At 46.8% G+C, this 19,748-nt stretch overlaps 1 protein-coding gene across 1 annotated transcript in view; it reads right to left on the minus strand.

Annotated features, from left to right (window-relative positions):
• Positions 1-1,841: 1,841 nt before the first annotated feature.
• The window catches only part of CLIC5 (chloride intracellular channel 5), a 109,029-nt gene continuing 91,122 nt past the window's right edge, over positions 1,842-19,748 (minus strand). The window contains exons 5-6 of the mRNA XM_012532239.3: positions 13,973-14,157; positions 1,842-6,588 (exon numbers count right to left, since the gene is read on the minus strand). Of these exons, the coding sequence (XP_012387693.1) occupies positions 6,421-6,588; positions 13,973-14,157 (353 nt within the window). The 3' untranslated portion in view covers positions 1,842-6,420. The remainder of the gene's footprint in view (positions 6,589-13,972; positions 14,158-19,748) is intronic.

Below are 19,748 nucleotides of genomic sequence, written 5' to 3' on the forward strand. Positions count from 1 at the left end.
CCTCACCTGAGTCACAGGAGGGTGGGGAGAGAGTGGGCAGGTGGGGAGAAGGGAGGAATGGGGAAGTGGACTCCGACCCCATCAGAGATCGCCAGAGGAAGATAGGGGTGGTCGGGATGGAGAGATAACCACCAACAGTATCTGCTCTGAGCTGCCGGCTGCCTCTCCCACCAGGACTTATTCCCTGAGTCAAGGGTCTGATCTCTTCCAAGGGATGAGAAGCTGTTCTGACAGAGCACGGAGAGCACAGAGGACTGCCAGGACCTTTGCACCTTTCAGCAGTGTGAATGCTCACAGAGGTCCTCCTCAGGTGCAACGTTGACTACAGGTAAATTCTTTTTTTTAAATTTTATTTTAATAAATTAATTAATTTATTTTTTGGCTGCGTTGGGTCTTCGTTGCTGTGCGTGGGCTTTCTCTAGTTGCGGCAAGCGGGGGCTACTCTTCATTGTCGTGCAAGGGCTTCTCGCTACGGTGGTTTCTCTTGTTGCGGAGCACAGGCTCTAGGCACGCAGGCTTCAGTAGTTGTGGCTATTGGGCTCTAGAGCGCAGGCTCAGTAGTTGTGGTGCACGGGCTTAGTTGCTCTGCGGCATGTGGGATCTTCCCAGACCAGGGCTTGAACCCGTGTCCCCTGCATTGGCAGGCGGATTCTTAATCACTGAGCCACCAGGGAAGACCCTACAGGTAAATTCTTACTGAGGATTCTGGGGACCTTCATCCAGAGTCAGTGACATGATGCTAAGGGTGGGAATTTCAGGCCAGGAGAGCTGATAGGGCGAGGCCACCGAGGGCCAAGAGAGAGCTTTGGGTGCAGATAGACCAGTCTTTTAAGGTGTTCCTTAAATCACACCTACACTGTCACTGCTGGCCCACCCCCAGGTACCATACACATAGGAAATTGAAATAAGACCCACGAAGGAACATCAGTATATTTTTTTCACCTGGGCCATGTACCATGATAGAATTTTTAGCCTTGCTAAAGTAAAAATCTGTTTTTGGATGGCTGAGTCACAAGCTTTTTGCTTTTCCTTCTGTTCTTCTTCCTCCTTTTTTTTTTCTTTTCTTTTTTTAATTGAAGTCTGGTTGATTTACAATGTCGTGTTAGTTTCAGGTGTACAGCACAGTGCTTCAGTTTTATATATATATATATATATATATATATATATATATATATATATATATTCATTCTTTTCCAGATTCTTTGCCCTTATAGGTTATTACAAAATATTGAGTATAGTTCTCTGTGCTATACAGTAGGTCCTTGTTGGTTATCTATTTTATATACAGTAGTGTGTATCCGTTAATCCCATCCTCCTAATTTATCCCTCCCCCCCTACACCTTTGGTAATCATAAATTTGTTTTCTATGTCTCTGGGTCTATTTCTGTTTTGTAAATAAGTTCATTTGTATCTTTTATTTTTCAGATTCCACGCAGAAGAGATATCATATGATATTTGTCTTTGTCTAGCTTACTTCACTCGGTAGGATAATCTCTCGGTCCATCCATGTTGCTACAAATGGCATCATTTCATTCCTTTTATTACTTTTTTTTTGCCTGCACCGTGGGGCTTGCGGGATCTTAGCTCCCCAACCGGGGACTGAACCCAGGGCCTCGGCAGTGAGAGCACCAAATCCTAACCACTGTACCACCAGGGAATTCCCTATTTCATTCTTTTTTATTGCTGTGTAATTTTTATTTGCTTTTGATTTTTAAGAAGAATGAACATATTTTCTTTTACAATGGGAAAATAAAATAACAGTTGGGAAAAAAGAGGTATTTCGTACACATTTCAAACAGCATAGGAAATTCCCACCTCCAGTAAGAAGTCTGATGATCGCCTTTGTAATATTTGAAAATAAACCAACTTTATTTGAATCAGTCAATATCAATCAAGACTGGAAAACAAATTTATGACTGGTTCAGGTTCATGAGGAAGACACTCAGCAACATCTTCATTAAAAGGCATTTTACATTATTAAGGCTTGAAAGCAAGACCTGCAATTTTATCACCACAGTTACAGGTCCTGAGAAAATCAAGTTACCATCATTGGGAGTGTCTTTATAAAATGATACGTTTGATCTTTTATAAAAGCTAGGCTTCTTTTGCTAAATTTGTTAGCGCTCCAGCTTATAAAATGGGATAGGCAGGTGGTCAGGAAAGATAGACAAATTCAAACATCAGCTGGGTAGTTTATATTTTAAATATATGCAGAGTCAGTATTGCAAAATCTCTAATTATACATAAATACCTTAGACAACTGTATCCTTAAAATTGTATTTTGCCAAAACAACAGATTGCTTTTAGAGGAACACAGATTAGCCCAAACCCTACAACGAGGCAACTTTAAATTTTATTTCTGGTTGTAGAGGGTAGCATTGGATTCATTTCCTTGAGTAACATTAAGTAAGATTACGCACACTTTGGATCATACCTAATTACGAAATGAAAGTATCCTGAAAGTAAACTGGGAGGAGAATACTGACAAAGGGAGAGGAAGATGCATTCATAGGAGGGCACGTGTTGTTTGGATTAAGTGCCAAGAGCAGTGGATAGAAGATAATGGGCCTTGTGTGCTAGAAGGGCCCCAAAGCCAATGACGTGATCACTTCTGTCCCAACATCAGAACCAGGATGCTTCACAGGCACACTCCTTTCTCTAATGCTTTAGGTTCTTTTTAATGTTACATAAAAGATAAGAAAGTGATCCCTTGTGAATCATCGAGCATAGTTTTAACCATGAGTTACTGCTTCATCTTTCCAAGGAGGAAGACACCGGCATCTTGATTCCCTCTGCTGTTGACCTGGCTCCTGGTCAGTGGAAATAGGAACCACAGACGTACCTACTGGATGTCTTAGACCAACTTAATTTCAGACAGACTCTCCCTGCTTCCTCCTGATGGAAAACTTGCTGGGTAGACCTGCACTTTCCTGACTCTGCCTCCCTTTTAATTCTCTTTGTCCAGACCTTGCTGATTTCTAAGACTCTTAGATCTTCAGGGTCCATTCTGGGCATGATGCATTTTGCAACAATTCTAAGATGCTTGGTCTTGTCTTTCTGCAGAGTGGCCAGTGGGCACAGGTGTTGTGAGCTTCCGTTATTTCATTCAGTGCTAGAAAATTCAGCCCAGGAAACCTCACTCTTGCCATGGCCCCTTTCTAATGAAAAGATCAAACTCCTCAATGGCCCCACCAGCACGAGAAGCGAACGCTGAAGACGGTGCCATTTCCTAGGAAGCTGAAACCGGTTTGAGATCCTGCGGTCCAATAACCCAGTGGAGTGTGGGTTTCACTTTTCAACTCACGAGCTTGGTGCCAGGTAGCTGTATCCTTGTTCAAAACAAGACAGCCATACTCATGCCTGTGATTCTGAATTGTCAGGTGATGAAGGTGTGCGATAGAAGGAACTATGCTCTGGACCAATCCAGATTTTACTGACCCAGCTCATCTTTTATAGCTATTAAAATCTTATCCCATACCCTCTCGGGGCCACCTGAGAGGCAGGCAGGACTGAGAAGATGGGTAAATTCAACACAGTCGTTCTGAGTATGATTCTTGTTTCTCCCCCACTATGCTACTCCACCAAAAAAGCCACAGTGATGTGAAAGTCGAAGGAGAGAATTAAATCCAGAGTAAAACAGGATCTTAACCCAAATAAATCCCCTTTCAGCATCATTGAAATGCTTTCTGAGGCATCGATATGCATTCCAGACCAATGACAAAGGTCACCTCCCATCTTAACACTCTGGAGTTCAGGGTCAAACTGCAGACCATCAATACTCCCTGAGTTGGTTCTGGGGACACCTAAGGACGTCTCCACACTGTTGCTGGGAGATGATAAGCTGTGTACATGACAAGGTCATGGCCAAAACCCGGGGAGGCTGAAAGATCTGGAGAAAAATCTCTTTGGAAAAAAATAATCATAAGGCAATATTATTATTATGTAAAAATATTCTGATAAATCTGGTCATAGACATTAAAGCTTTAAATCAATAGTCAGTTGCATCCCATGATAATCTCCTGTTGCAAGAAAAAGATAGTCCTGGATTGAGTACCAGGAAGTGCTGTCCATCTATCACTCCTCTCCCTATTCTACGTGGTTACTGTCCCAACCTCACCCCCTTGCCTTAATATTGTTATTTATGTAAAACGAAGTCAACCACAGAAAGAACATCTAGAACCAACAATGTGGATTTGGTTTGGCTTGTTTGTTTCTAAAGGCTGGGTTTAAAGACTCACCAGTTGCTGAATTCTGAATATGAAAGCAGAGCCTTGGGGTGCAAAAACTCCTCTGGGGGAGCTACTCCACTTGAGCTCCTCGTGTTTTCTCTGTCGCTGGCTGGCTATGCTTCTCAGATGTGCTTTAAGAAAAGCGCCTCTCTGGGTCTCAGGAAAGTAAACTGCCTCTTAGATCATCACGCTTGTGCTGTGACGTTGAGGGAAGGATTTCTGGGACAATAGGATTTCACACTACGTAAAAGGCCTTTGGGATCATTCAAGCTTTCACCTCCCAGGAGGCCAGTTTGGGGCTCTTCCCTACAGTCAAAAGGACTGTCTCCTTACCAGTTCTTTTCAAACATCTCCAGGGACAAAATTACCAGGGAGTCTGTGGAAAGGTTCGCTTAGAGGTGAAAATGCATCAATTCATTCTGCGTTTTGAAAGGTCTCAGGCTTATAGGATGTCTTGCTGAGAAACGTCGTCTTCCTCCCTGGGCTAAAGGAGACCCTCCTGCTTCTTCTCCTTGGCTCTGATCAGGGGCCCCTTTTATCTCCAGAGATCCCTGGAGGCAGGTAGGTCCGGGGATTGCTTGGGTGAGAATCTGGTGATGTTTCTACAGGAAGGCCCTGTGCCGTCCTGCCCTCACTGACCAGTGAGCCAAGTCCTGGGGCTTTCGGGCACTTGGGAGCCTCTCTCTCCACCAACAGGCAACACAGAAGGAAGGATTGTTGGAGGTGAGGGTCTGTGGCGGGTGGACTTTCTCCCAGGGTGTTCTCGGGAAGAGGGATGACTAGCTCATTTTTCTTCGTTTCCTCTGCACAGGTCCCCGTGCTCAAGCAGGGTGAGCTTTTAAGGAGGTGACATTCAAGGAGAATGACTACAGAGCAAAATATTAGCTAAAAAACAGTTTCTTCTTTTTCATCTTGCAGTTGAGTCAGATGGTAGGAAAATTGACCCAGATGTGTATGTATTTTCTGTTCGAGTTTAAACCCAATCAGAAAGGCCCATGGACCTTATTCCTAAGGCTCCGTGATCAAGCCACCTCCTAAATGTATCTGTCACCCATCAGAGGCTACAGTTGATTCAGAGAGCACCCGGCTTAGCAGACTCACATCCAGGAACAACTTGAAGAGACCGGACAGTCATTTTTGGCCAATTCTTGGATTTTGGTGGGTAGTTACATGACATCACCAGTTCAAGACTTACTTAGATCGTAAGAGAGAAGACCTATCTAAAAGATTCCTGGGAAACATTGAGTCCTAAAGGACTTGTTTTTAATCCTCACCCATCCCTCCACCCCCCCCACTCCCATCCGCTTTCTCAGAGACCAAAATTCCCTCGTGGATAAACACAGTCAAACCCAGGCATGTAATCTCCAAGGAAACCACTCCCGTAAGCAAGCAAACCCCATGGCTGGTAGACCCCTTGGGCCTTTTGGCATTGACACTGTTCCCCTCCCCTCCCCTTCCCAGTCCCCCCAGCTTGGAATTACATGCCAATTGCCCTTCCTGGCAAGGCCTGGACAGATAAAAATGGAGATCAGCATCAAGCCAGGTACCTGATAGCATCAGACTGCGCCTGGCACTGCAGCAAACTGAGACTGTGTCTGAAATAGTTTTCCAATCTGGCCTTCAGTGCCCGAAGGGACAGGAGTGCCAGAAAGTGGTGAGTGACTGGAGGTGTGTCTGCCGGATGCCCAAATGGACACCTGCTCCATTCTTTCCATTCACTCTCTGTCTCCCCCTAAAAAGCACTGCATCTCTTTCTAATGAGAACTAAGATGGCGTTTGGCCTTGGCCTTGGAGTTACTGACAAAGAGGTGAGTGGACGAGGACAGGGTGTTGCACGTGTCTAACACAGCCTAGGAGATATTTTGATATTGGCAAAAGGGGCCAGTGGCAATCCCACAGACGGGTTCGTTCTCCCGCACTGACCCCAGATACACTGAACCCAGCCCAGGCCCGAAAGGCTGAGAGCTTGACGGTTTCTCTCATTTCTGCTTGCAGGTTCCTGCCTGATCAGATGGGGGTGGTGCCGACCTTCATCAAAGACAGCAGGCTGGGGTTCCAGTGATGCCAGCAAGATGCGGCCTGATAAAAACAGAAGTTTCTGGAGGTGCCGTGGAAAAGGAGTCCGTGAAGCTGGAGTCCTTGGGGAGATGGTGAGTCTTTCTGCAGCAGTGATGGGGCAAGACGGCCAAGTTCAGGATCGGCTGAGGCGCTTGGCCACATCCGCATAGGCCAACTCAATCTCACTGTCGGCCGCGCAGGTGTTGGTGAACTCGTCCCGGGCATAGGCGTTCTTAAGGTACCGCCACAAGCCCGTCATCTCAGCCGGGAAATCGTAGTTGCGGTATTTCTTGGCCACAGTCTACAACAGAGATGGCAGGATGGAGATGGTGTTAAAGCATGACACAAACCACCGGGAAGGTGTTAGTGGTGTGACCGAGTGTGTGCACAGAGGGAAGACCCTCCATGCATCCCAAGGGGCCGGCAGCAAGATGCTTGTCATACAAGGTGGCAGTGCTGCCTTTTTAATGCAATTTATTTTATTTTATATTTTATTTATTTTTATTTTATTGTATTTTCTCAAGCAAATATAATTCGCCCTTTGACTTAGTAATTCTGCTTCCAGGGATTTTTTTCCTTAGGAAATACCATGGGTGTACAAGAAGATGTAGCTACACACATAGGACCGTAGGACTATTTGGAATAGCAAAAAATGGAATCCAACACAAATGTCCAGCAACACGTGAATGGATAAACACGTTATCATACATATCTGGAGAGCCATGAAAAATGATGCTGCAGGGGAAATCCCAGTGACTTGGAAAACGCTTCAAGAGAGGCCGTTAAGTTTGAAGTGTAGTATAAGGCATTTGGAGAAATATGTAGGATGACTAGAAGTATATACACCAATCTATTACCAGTGGTTATGTCTGCTTGACTGAATTATAGACAACCTTTTTTTTTCTTTTTTCCCCATCCACTTTGCTTTACTAAGCATCCTCATTTACAGAAGAGAATACAAAGCATAAAACATAAGTTAGGTATAGCAATGTACATGGAGGTTCAGGGTATGTGGGAGTGAACAGACAGTGATTTCTGTTCTCTCCTTAGCTTACCACACTCGGGGCTGTGGACTTGGGCGTTCTGGGGAAGTGGTGTTTGTGTTGAGAGACACAGTAGCATAGTGGTTAAAAGCGTGGGCTCTGGATCCCAGCTGACTGGATCTGCAATCCTGACCACACTACTTGACAGCTGTGTGACCTTGGACTAGTTACTTAACTTCTCTGAGCCCCAAATTCTTTTCCTCTAAAATGGAGGTAATAAGACGAGCTACCTTGGAGTAATAAATCAGTTAACACACATAAAATGATTGGGGGTGTGGGGGGGCTGGCTCATACTAAGTGCTCAATAAAGATGACCTGTTGTCAGAATTCACTGAGACCCACCTTTTGCCCACTGCATGCATTCCTTCCTAGGTAGGGGCTGCGTGGTCTCTTTAATAAGGTCTCTCTAGCCAGGGAGGGCTTCAAACACGTGAGGCCTGTGAGTCACAGGGGGTCTCACACTCGGAAGGGCCCTGCTCTTGGTTTAACACTCTGCTTTCAACATCTGGAAACTGAAGACTTTTTTAACGGGCATCCTTTTAGTTTCGCTGGGCACTGGGGCCTGCACATTGACTAGTCTTGCCTCTACCCCTCAGGAACTGGGGAGGAGAGAGCAAAGAGTAGCCTCTCTCCTACACCACTGACTTCTGACTCCTTTCCTTGCTTTCTTTTTAAAGAGGTCACTAGATCACTGGCCCAGGGATCCTCCCACACAGGGAACCCCCCAGACCAGCCACTCCGGGCTTTCATCTTCATCTGGGCGCCAGTGCTGTGCCGGGTTCCCCAGAAAGCAGTTCTGAGTGAGGGACACCGATGACCTATTGTGTGAACAGCTCAGTCGCACAGACACAACCACGTTCCAGGGAGGATGCATTTCCCCGCTCCGATCTCCCACATCGGTTTTGAACTTCCATTACGGCCCTAAGCTCTATTCTACTCCGAATCACAGTCAGTTCATACCCCCCTCTTCCCTAGCTTGTGAGCAGTATGAGGACAGGAACCACAGCTTCTTCATTTCTGTCTCCCTTGATAACCTCAATAATGCTGTTGATAAGAGTAACAACAATAGCAAACATCTATTCCCTCTGTGCTCTGCACCAGGCACTGCCTTAAGCACTCGGCAAGCTACTGAAATCCCTAAATAACACTACAAGGAAGAGTGTGTTATATTCCCATTTTACAGATGAGAAAAATAAGGCAGAGGGAGGTTAAACAAGCAGGGAGGGATTCAATAAAAAGTTGTATTTAATCTTTACCATCTTGTTATCCGAACATCAGACAGAGTGCATCTAGTGTCAAACGTATATGATCACTTAACTTTAAAGGCTGCAGATCCTTTGCAATGAGCAAACTGGAGTCACAAGAGATTTAGTGGTTTATACAATATTACACAGGAAAATAATTCAACCAGTATCTGTTATCTATAATTTTCTATTAATCACTAATATTTATTACAGTCTCTGCTGTCTAATCCAATTCTTTCCACTTTGCCACTCAGCCTTATGTAAATGATAAAGGAATAGTTCTACTCAGAATCCCTCCTGTGCCAATTATTCAGCTACTGTTGCTTTATCTCCAGATCTACCGGTGTAGCTGTACCGGCTTCTTGGTGATGCTGGGACTGGGACTGCAAACCTTACCTCTGCTTTGCCGGCAACTCCCCTGAGGCTATGACAACAGGGGGTGTTAGAGAGAGGCTGCACAACTGGAGGAGGGAGCAGGGACTGGCCCCTTCCTGTGGGTTTCTGTTCCTATGAGAGTCTCCTTTTCTCCAGTAGCAGCAGCTGAATCCAGTTTGCCATTCTGCAAACGCTCACAGGACCCGTGTCCTCACACCAGCTCAGAGAGGCCGGCACACAACAGTGAGCCCACCACTGAGCTTGGGTCCCAGCCCCACAGGCCTCTCTGAACCCAGTCCTCAGCCCCAGCTAAGCAGCACCCCACCTCGGAGGTCCAAGGTGTAGCTCTGTGGGATCCCTCATGGAGTTCTAGGGGTTTTTTGTTCTTTAATTTATTTTGTTGAAGTGTAGGTGATTTACAATGTCGTGTTCATTTCTGCTGTACAGCAAAGTGACTCAGTTATATATATATATTACACATTCTTTTTCATATTATTTTCCATTAGGTTTATCCCAGGATATTGAATAGAGTTCCCTGCGCTGTACAGTAGGACCTTGTTGCTTATCCAGTCTATGTACACTAGTTTGCATTTGCTCATCCCAAACTCCCAGTCCGTCCCTCCCCCACCCCTGCCCTTGGCAACCACACGTCTGTTCTCTCTGTCTGTGACTCTGTTTCGTAGATAAGTTCATTTGGGTCATATTTTAGATTCCACATGTAAGGGATATCATATGGTATTTGTCTTTCTCTTTCTGACTTGCTTCACTTAGTATGATAATCTCTAGGTCCATCTATATTGCTGCAAATGGCATTGTTTCATTCTTTTTTATGGCTGAGTAGTATTCCATTGCTTATACATATGTACATATACGTATACACACATATATATATATATTACATTTTCTTTATCCATTCATCTGTCAATGGACATTTTAGGTTGTTTCCATGTCTTGGCTATTGTATAGTTCAAGTTTGGATCATCCCAACCTCTTCCCTCTGCCCTGCTGCCCTGAAGGAGGAACCTCAAGGGACATTTTGGCTTCCTAGTTCTTAGTACTTCTTCATATGAAATTATCGCAGTTAAAATAACTGGTTTGGGGTGGTCACTACAGAAGCCACCTGGCAATGTGTGTCTAGCATAGGTGTGGCCGATAACACAGGGGATGGAATCAGGGTCCTTCGACAGAACCTCTGCTCACTGCAAGACGGCGGCTCCTTGGGTTTGCTCGCGAACCTACAGGAAAGGCTGTCTTGGGTAATGAGAAAATCCATGCAGGTGGAGGTTCCACCAAGGGACGCAGCTGGAAATTGCCAGAGTGAATGAAAAGGGCCCACACGATGCAAAGCGATGCAGCCCCTGTGGAAAACAGTATGACGTTTTCGCAAAAATCTAGAACTAGAAACACCGTATGATCTGGTAATTCCACTCCTGTTTATACCCTAAAATAACGAGAACACTATTTCAAAAAGATACATGCACCCCAGTGTTCATTGCAGCACTATTTACAATAGCCAAGACATGGAAGCAACCCAAGTGCCCATCAACAGATGAATGGATAAAGAAGATGTGGTCTATATACAATGGAATATTACTCAGCCTTAAAAAAGAATGAAATAATGCTATTTGCAGCAACCTGGATGGCCTTGGAGGGCATTATGCTAAATGGAAGAAGTCATACGGAGAGAGACAAATCATGTGTGTTATCATTTATATGTGGAATCTAAAAAAGAGAACAAACTAGTGAATCTAACAGAAACAGATTCATAGATACAGAGAACAGACTAGTGGTTATCAGAGGGAAGGAGCAAAATAGAGGCTAGGAGATCAAGAGGCACAAAATACTATGTATAAAATAAGCTACAAAGATGTACAATACGGGGAATACAGCCAGTATTTTATAGTTAACTATAAGTGGAGTATAACCTTTAAAAATCATGAACCACTATGTTGTACACCTGTAACTTATATTGTACATGAACTATACTTCAGTTTAAAAAATGGAAAAAAACAGAAAGAAAAAGGCCCACAATAAGGTCAAGGCATCGATCAAAAAATATTTTTCAAAAAAAAAAATTTTTCAAAATTATAAACTGATCCGTGGGGCAGCCTCAAGTCTCTACGTGCTGGAATGCATTTTCAAGTTTTTAAAGCATGTATATAATGTGAGCTTGAAAACGGCAGAGATGCACCTTATGAGTATATATTTGTATTTATATATATAGCTCCCTTCCTGTTTGCTTCAGCAGCTGAACAGGTCCCTGTGCCACGTGAGGGTCCAGGGGCCGAGGGTCCCAGGGGCAGCCACAAGAGTCCCGTGTGTCCCTCCCTGCCCGGAGGGACCATGACCTTGGCCAGAGCTGGTTCTTTCCTCACACGTTGGCTTGTGTGGGGAGATGAGAATAGAAGGCAGCCAGGCAACGAAAGTTCAAACCAGGCTGTCCGTGAGCAGCGGGGCCAGAGCAACTCAGCCTCCAAGGATGCAGACATACCGAAGGAGAGCCAATGAAAGAGAGAGGGAGAGGACGCGCACGGCAGAAGCTCTGACGTCCGCAGGAACGTCCATGCTCATGTTCTGAATTTGCTTTCACATGAAAACAGTTAGCTCCCCCAGCCCAGATTAAGTCTTGGCGTCTGAAGCCAAGATGGAGGTCTGACTTGGCTGCCCCTTCACGCTTTCCACACTTCAGAGGTTTGCCAGGGCTCTGGGATCTGATAAGCTGGGTCAGCAGAAATCCAAGAAGACGGGAGGTGAGGCCCAGTCTTTGTCCCCTCGCGGGCCATCCTCCCTCTGATCCCCAGCACCTCCAAGTAAATGACACACTGAACTTCATCCCAGGGTAGGAGTGTAACTTAGTCATCCAGGGCTGGAAGGAACTGGAGAAACCAGAGGATGAAGCTTGAGGCCTGGAAGATCCATTTGTTCACCTGATCAGACACGTGATTCTGGAGTGGGTGGTCAACCCACGTGTGAGTGACAGGAGGAGGGACGGAAGTGAGGGGAAGAGGCGAGGAGGAATGTAATACACATCTCTTCTTTTGGGCATGAGAGAAATGATTCCCCCAAAGAGTAAAAGGCCTGGCCCAACTCCTGCTGCACCCACGGGACCAGAACTTGGGTCTCCGGACTTCTAGAACAGGGTTCTTTCCATTACCTCACTCTGACAGTGTGACTGATAGAATCATATCACGCCTAATGGTGCCACTTGTTCCTCAGGAAATGAGAATAAAAGATGTTTTGGAGGTGGGGAGGGCGTGCAGTAATTAATAACTTCAAAGACATAGCTTGGCTGGGCCTACCAGTGACCATTGGCTTGGCCCAAACCCAAAGTGTCTTCTTATTAATAGACTGAATTTGCTCTGCCCATCAGCCCTGGCAAGCATGATTCTGTCCCAGCCTCCAGCCCTGACGTGTCCCGCAGGAGCACCGGTGTGTGCACAGCTAACATTTCAACTCAGGCTGGCGTGTGTTCTGATTGGAGGTCTCTGATTTCCAGCTCAGGACATCAGCTGAAAACCAGTAGGCAGATATCCAGCTGATAAATGATTGAATCTGGTTCTCCTTAGTGACAGGTGGAAAGAAACTGGGGATCACAAGCTAGGTGATCAAATGGTCAATCAATGAGTATTTATTAAAGGGCCACCATATACCCACCATCTTGCTTGGAGAAGACCTGTCCTCACAGAGCTTTTTGTCTGAGACAATAAGATATTAACACACGTAAACGTAGACAGCAGTCTAGCTCTACGATCACACTGTAATTTTCTCTGGTCTGGTGAGAGTCAGAAAAGGATGTGATAGAAAACAAACTATGGTTACCAATGGGGATAGCTGGGGGGCGAGGCGTGAAGATAAATTAGGAGTTTGGGATTAACATATACACACTACTATATACAACATAGATAGACAACAACAGTATAGCACAGGGAACTATACTCAATATCTCGTAATAACCTATAATGGAAAAGAACCTGAAAAAGAATATATATATAACTGGATCACTTTGCTGAACACCCAGAACTAACACAACATTGTAAATCAACTATACTCCAAGAAAGATGATTTTAAAACAAACAAATAAAATGGTTAAAAAAATAAAAATGAAAAAAAAGGATGTGAGAAGAAGTATTAGTGTAGAGAAATGTGGGAGACACAACTGCTGTCTTCAAATGAGATGAAGAGAGCAGCCCTGTTTCGTGTTGCTCCAGAGAACCAAGGGAGCAGGGAGGCACGTTTGGGCTCCATATAAAGAAGGATGGTTTAATAACTGGAACCGTCCAAAATAGTAGGGCTGGCTCGGTAGGCAGAGGGCTCTTCATCATCAGAAACGTGCAGTCACAGCTGCACAGAAGCCTGTCACAGACACACAGGAAGGGGTCCACTTTGGGGTGGGAGATTAGGGTGACCTCAGAATTTCCCCCTTCTTTCCAATTCTCAGATCCTAAAGCTGGTATAGGAAAGGATTACACTGCAGGTTAACCGTGATCAGTAAGTGCAGCAGTAGCAAGAAAATCCAGCTCTTCAACTGGTAGATGAGGAAGGTGGCTGCCTGCCCCAGAGAGTGGCTACAGGGAATCAGAAGGTGCATCTGCCCACAAAGAAAACATGCATATGAGGGCACGCTTAATAGAGATGTCGGGGTGGAGGTGTGGCCAGTGAAAACCTATGAGGAAGAGGTAAGGAAGAGGCCTGTGGAGTGACAGGACTATATATAACAGGACAATAATAGCAACTATTATCTATCGAGCCCTTACAATATGGCAGGAACGTTCAGGCCACAGTTAGTCTCCCAACAGCCCTAGTTAAACAATACATGCCTATGTTACAGGTGTAACCTGGAGCTCAGAGAGGCTATACAGCCAGCATGCTGCGGAGGCTGACTTGGGGTCCCGGTTCGCGTGACTTCCGAGCTCTGACTCTCCGTCAGCGGGCGGCACTGCCCTCGCCTCACCTCCACGGGTGACCCAGGCCTTTGATGGAGCTGGACCTGGGGAGCATCTGCAGATAGATTAAGCGTTTTTACCTTGACCACGTGGAGCTTGGGCAGCAGGTTGCAGTCGGCCAGGGTCAGCTCGTCTCCATCCAGGAACTTGCGCCGGGAGCCCTTGTCATCGTCCCCGCAAGTGCTGGAGTCGATCTCCTCCGGCAGAGGGGTGCTCAGGTAGTCATCCAGTTTCTTCAGTGCCTTGGTCAGGCCTCGCTCAAGGGCTGGCGTGGAACAGCAAAAGAAGTGTCTTTAGTCAACCTTCCTGCCGCTGGAGACAGCCACGGGGTCTTCAGAGCAAAGGAGCTTATCCAGAATCCTGTCCGCCTCATGATACTGGCTCCCCCCGTACTACAGAGTACCTGACCGCCAGGTACACGATGCCGTAGAAGAGTATTAAACAGCCTGAAAAAGCAAACCTTAACCAAACAATAAACATTTGCTCATCCTTTTTTTTTTTGCAAAAGGTCATATAAATACAGAAATACAACCATCAGGATATCTGTCAAAGCTTGTACAGTTCCTCTCCAACAGATGCAATAATAATCGTCAGTTTTCACTTTCTTCTTTTGCTCATCTAAATCTTGCCGATATTCCGCAATAAACCCGCATAAAAATTTTGTAGAAAGAAAGAACTATTAAATAAGTAAACAACAACGGCAGAGAGGTCCTAGGACAGAGATAGGCACCAGATTTGGGGGCAGCCTTAGCTATGGCTAACCCAACCTCAGGAGGAGAGGTGTGAAGGCTTCCAGGAAGACATGACATACGACAGTGAGCACCCATGTCCGGGGCTGCCCCCAGGGAACCAGCGGGTATCAAGGAGGCATCCTTGAGTTTAATCTAGAGGGGTTGTTCTAAAAATCAGAACGGTCCAAAATGGAATGGCCAACGCACCGGGCAGCAGGTTCCACCAGAAATGTGCAACCCCGTCTGCATGGAAACCTGTCGCGGATACAGCTCAAAGGGTGAAAATCCGAGGGAAGACAATGCGGCAGAAGATTTTTCCTGTCTTGCCCCAGTGATTATCTAGCAAATAATTCACTTACGTATAAGAACAGAACAAAATACTCAAGAGAGCAGCTATAGAAAATCACTATCACTCAGAGTCATTCCACCCGAAATCTCACCGACCACTCCAGTCAGAGAACCCTAACCTAGAACCTGTCCACCGGAGCGCTGGAGGAGATGGCTAGCCAGCTCATTGGCCAATGCACCTGTCATCAGCCCACCCTCCAATGACTGTTTTTTCCAGACTCTAGTTTAGAGATTGACACCGAGACAGTGGGAATCAGGCTGGATGTTAATTTCAGCAGCTAAAAGGAGGGAGCTGCCTCTGGAGGAAGAGCCCAGAGGACTGTGCTCTCGCTCAGATTTTCCCCAAATGTGCCTTCTGTTAGCTCCTCCTCGCATAACCCGTGTTTGTCTTTTCATAGAAAGACTTTGTCTGAGACAATGAAACGACACCAGCCCAAGATACATCAACTGAACGCTTACTGGAACATGTGAAAACAGGCTGGAGGTTGGATGTGGTTTCTCAACACTTCCTTCTCCCTGGCATTTGAACTTGGACTTCATCATCTGCTTTGTGTTTCCAGTTTGGGAGAACAGAGTGAGCGGGGCTGGGAAAAATGCTTGTATTCCCCTTAGTAATTGTCTAGACTGGGATGGGACGGCAAGCCTATGCAAGCGCACCAGCAGAGGGCGCCAACAATACTTCTTAGCATCCCAGCTCACCCCCACTGAAGCAGCTGTGATTTATACTGGTTCTCTTTGCTTCCACAAATCCCGCTACCCCTTTCAGTTATGGAGATGATGACAAAATCTTGATTCTAATGGAGAAAGGAAAAATCGGATAGAATGCCTGCTGAAATGTGATGAGCTGATATCACCCGAGGGAAAGAGACATTGATGGGATATGAGACATTGCAGGTTCTAACTCCAAATGCCCCCAGACACCTGAGCAGGTCCCTGCCCGAGTGCCCAGTCTTGGAAACATGAAACTTGGTAAGAGAGGCCTAGAACAGCAACTGAAGCTCTTTGGGAGGATAGTTCTGGAGAAATTTCAACTCTCTCTCCAGCCGTCTCTTAAGGTGGAAGGGTAAAGTTTGGCAATGGGCAGGGTCATTGCCTTATGTTACAACGACGACACGCCACGTAACATATCAAGTCAGGATGTTCTGAGGACATCTTCCGAGTGTCAGTTGCATCACTCGTGTTTGTGCATTTTTGATCAGGAACGTGAAGGCCAGAGTTGGCGATAATCACGGTAGAGAAAAGAGGAGACGAGGCAGCAGGGAAGGGCCCATGTGACAGAGCTAACCCTGTGTTTAATTTTTGACCCCTCCCAGGGTGAATTTACTGTGATGCTGCTGAGGCTTACCCTCCAAGGCCTTGAACTTGACTTTTCAAATTCCCTATTTATTGTATTGGCTTCCGACTCCACAAATCCTGGAAACGACCCTGATCCTGGCATTTACGAAGTGTGACGGTGGGCAAGTTCCTCAACCTCTCTGAGCATCGCTTTTCTCATCTCAACTGCAGGATTAAAAATCCCTAACTTTCATAAGGCCATCGGGAGGATTAACTCAGCCAATGCGGGGAAAGTGCGTCATAACTCAGCCAATGCGGGGAAAGTGCGTCACGCAGTGCCTGGCTCCTATTAGGACATCAGTTAATGACACTTACTGCCATTGTGTTACCAAACGTGGCAGTCACCCCTGCTCTGTCCCTCACCCCACACTCTTGGTAGTATATTCCTCAAAAAATCCGAGGTACGGCAGAGCACGAGAGATTCTAAGCTCCGATTCTGAAGCCCAGTCCCTAGAGGAGGAAATTCAATGGCCTGCAGCTTGGCTTCTCTTACTGACTGAATGTCCAGCCACAGCCCTGTCCCTTACCCTCCCTCGGGATCCTTCTCGGTGACAAGCCGTGCTGAGAGGCAGGGCCAGAGGGAGATAGAAGTTCCTGTGTGCTAACACACTGCTGTGTTGTTGAATGACAAAGACCAGCGCCAATACATTCTCTGCTGCTTCTTTCCCCCCTACCTGCCAACTCATTCCTTCTTCTGACCCCCGCTCAATCTGGCATCCATAGAATTTAACGATCTCTTTTGGCTAATGGTACCCAGGTCATGAAACCGTTGCTGTTAAACTTTCTGCTCTGGTGAGAGTGAAGGGGATGTGAAAGAAACCAGAGCGACAAGAAGATGTTAATTCCTTCTGTGTTGGCATTTGAAACCCTCCCTCCAAAAGACTTCCTCTGAGTAGCAGGACGGCGTTGGGCGGGGAGGGGGGGGGGAACCTCAGAGAGCAGCAAGCAAGCCTGAGGCCAGGGGACCCCGAGACCCGGGACCACTAACGTCCCAGGCACTGGATGGATCCCCAGTCCTTGAACTGCTTTCTTCCCCTCGCCACCCCACCCTTCCCGTAAAGATTTATTCCGTACCACACACAAACACACTGGGTGAAATATGTGATGAGGAAACAAGGGGAAGAGTTCGTAAATATTCTCAGCCATATGCAAACAATCTCAAATTTATTTTTCTCTTTTTTAAGGAGGAAAAAAAAAATCCACCCATTCCATGATCACTTCCAGATTCACTGAGGTTGATATTACATAAGACCCAATATTGTTTTCTCTTCGTAGAGAAATAATGACTTGGAAACGGCAATTTGAGTTAAGAAAATAATATACTCTTACCCGGGCATGGAGGCTGAATGGGGACCGGGGAGCCAAGACTCAGCCTCCAACGAGCTCTTGCAAGCAGGGCCCAGCCCGGGTTTGCTGGCACGCTTTGTGCAGCGGGGATATCAAGCAGCAAAGAGCCACGCAGACCCCGGGGGCTCAACATTCGCTTGGAGCTGAGCGATGTCACAGGTGGCCTTTGAAAGGACAGGAGCAGCCCTGTGGGCCCAGGTTGCTATGTTTTCAGTTTCTCGTGTGTTGTTTTTCTCTGGCACGTGAACTTGCAGACAGGTAAGAACCAGGGGTCCACCTCTGATCATGGTCCGCAGCCTGGATGGGGGTCTGTTCACCTCTCCCGCGGAGAAGGAGATGGTGGTCACTGGGAGCCTACCCCAGAGCGGGCACCCTGGACCCTGCTGTGTTCCTTTCCCTGCTCGAAACCTGTTCCCCAACACCGGCACGAAATACACTCACTGATGTTCTGAAGTGGACCAGGGGTGTTTACGCCACTGATCATTTAAATACACAACGAAGCTATTGAGATGAGAGTTATTATTCATCCCCATTGAACAGATAAAGACATTGTGTCTTAGTCCCATCCAAGGCACACAGGCCTGTGCTAGCAGGCTGTCCAAACGACTCCTGGGATGTACCATGAAAAACGTACCTTGTTTTTTTTTTTTTTTTTTTTGCAGTACGCGGGCCTTTCACTGTTGGGGCCTCTCCCATTGCGGAGCACAGGCTCCGGACGCACAGGCTCAGCGGCCATGGCTCACGGGCCCAGCCGCTCCACGGCATGTGGGAATCTTCCCGGGCCGGGGCACGAACTCGCGTCCCCTGCGTCGGCAGGCGGACTCTCAACCACTGTGCCACCAGGGAAGCCCCCTTGTTTTGTTTTTAACCGCTTTGCTCTTCCTGACAAGCTCCCAACGCGTGGGTCGTGGGAAAACGACAACTTTAATTTAGTCCATTCTGGATTAGAATCTAGTTGATGTAATAATCTAAATAGTCCCTCTAGGGAATTCTCAGTCTCTGTTGCATAAAAATGCTCAGTTACTCAGAGAGCCTGCTCTCCCGTGCGCTTCCCTGTGAGTAAATGGGGAGTAGGTATGTGAGGAGGACCCTGGGACCTCCTGGCACTGGGGAGATGGGAAGCCTGAGGTCTGTCGGGTGGGCGGCTTGGGGAGGCTACCACAGGGGCTCTGTCTCTTCTCAGTGACGCTGACCCTCCACATCCTTCCAGAGTAGCCGTGGGGATGTTGGCCCTTGGGTGGTGGTCAGAGGTGGGGTGCTGCTTGCCCCTGCCCGAAACTTTGATTGGGAAGAATACCCGAGCAAAGCACCCCATGGGGCTCCCCAGACACGTCTCTGGTTCCCTTTCTCCCTGCCTCGCTGTCCTCCTTCATCCCCAAAACCCCTGTTTCCGTTTCCTACGTCCAAGATTCCATCAACCACAGAGCAGCTATCCTCCCTATGAGCTGAGTCCTCCAGGCCTGGCTCCTGACATGATAAAATGGAGAGAGAAAAAGGCATCTAGGACATTTTAAGACAATAGCTTGGCGTGCAAGGCTACTGTCTTGTTGAAAATGCTATTTTGAATATCAGAAGCTAAATATTAAATTCTTTTTTCTTTCTTAGAATTCCTTCTATAGAAACCCTCATCTCTCATGGAGTTGATGGAGGCCTAGGACAGATTAGAGTTATGTACTCAGGAAAATATTTTCAAAATAGTAATCCTACCATATGAATGAAAAGCAAAACGAGGATTTAAAACCAGGGCTGCTGGATTCTAAAACTTAAGCTTCTTCTACTCTGCAAGGCCATGTCTGGATGCTATGCGCTGGCCCACTGCTCCTTGGGGGTCCACCCAGCCTGCCCTCTTCCTTCCATACTGCAGACCTTTCTCACGTACCCTTATCCTCTGACAAGAGTGTGGCTGTCAGGATACCATTCCTCATGTCCTAGCTTCCAGCTTTTTTTTTTTTTTGCGGTACGCCGGCCTCTCACTGTTGTGGCCTCTCCCGTTGCGGAACACAGGCTCCGGACGCGCAGGCTCAGCAGCCGTGGCCCACGGGCCCAGCCGCTCCGCGGCATGTGGGATCTTCCCGGACCGGGGCACGAACCTGCG

The sequence above is a fragment of the Orcinus orca genome, chromosome 10 (genome assembly GCF_937001465.1).
Source record: "Orcinus orca chromosome 10, mOrcOrc1.1, whole genome shotgun sequence".
NCBI lineage: Eukaryota > Metazoa > Chordata > Mammalia > Artiodactyla > Delphinidae > Orcinus > Orcinus orca.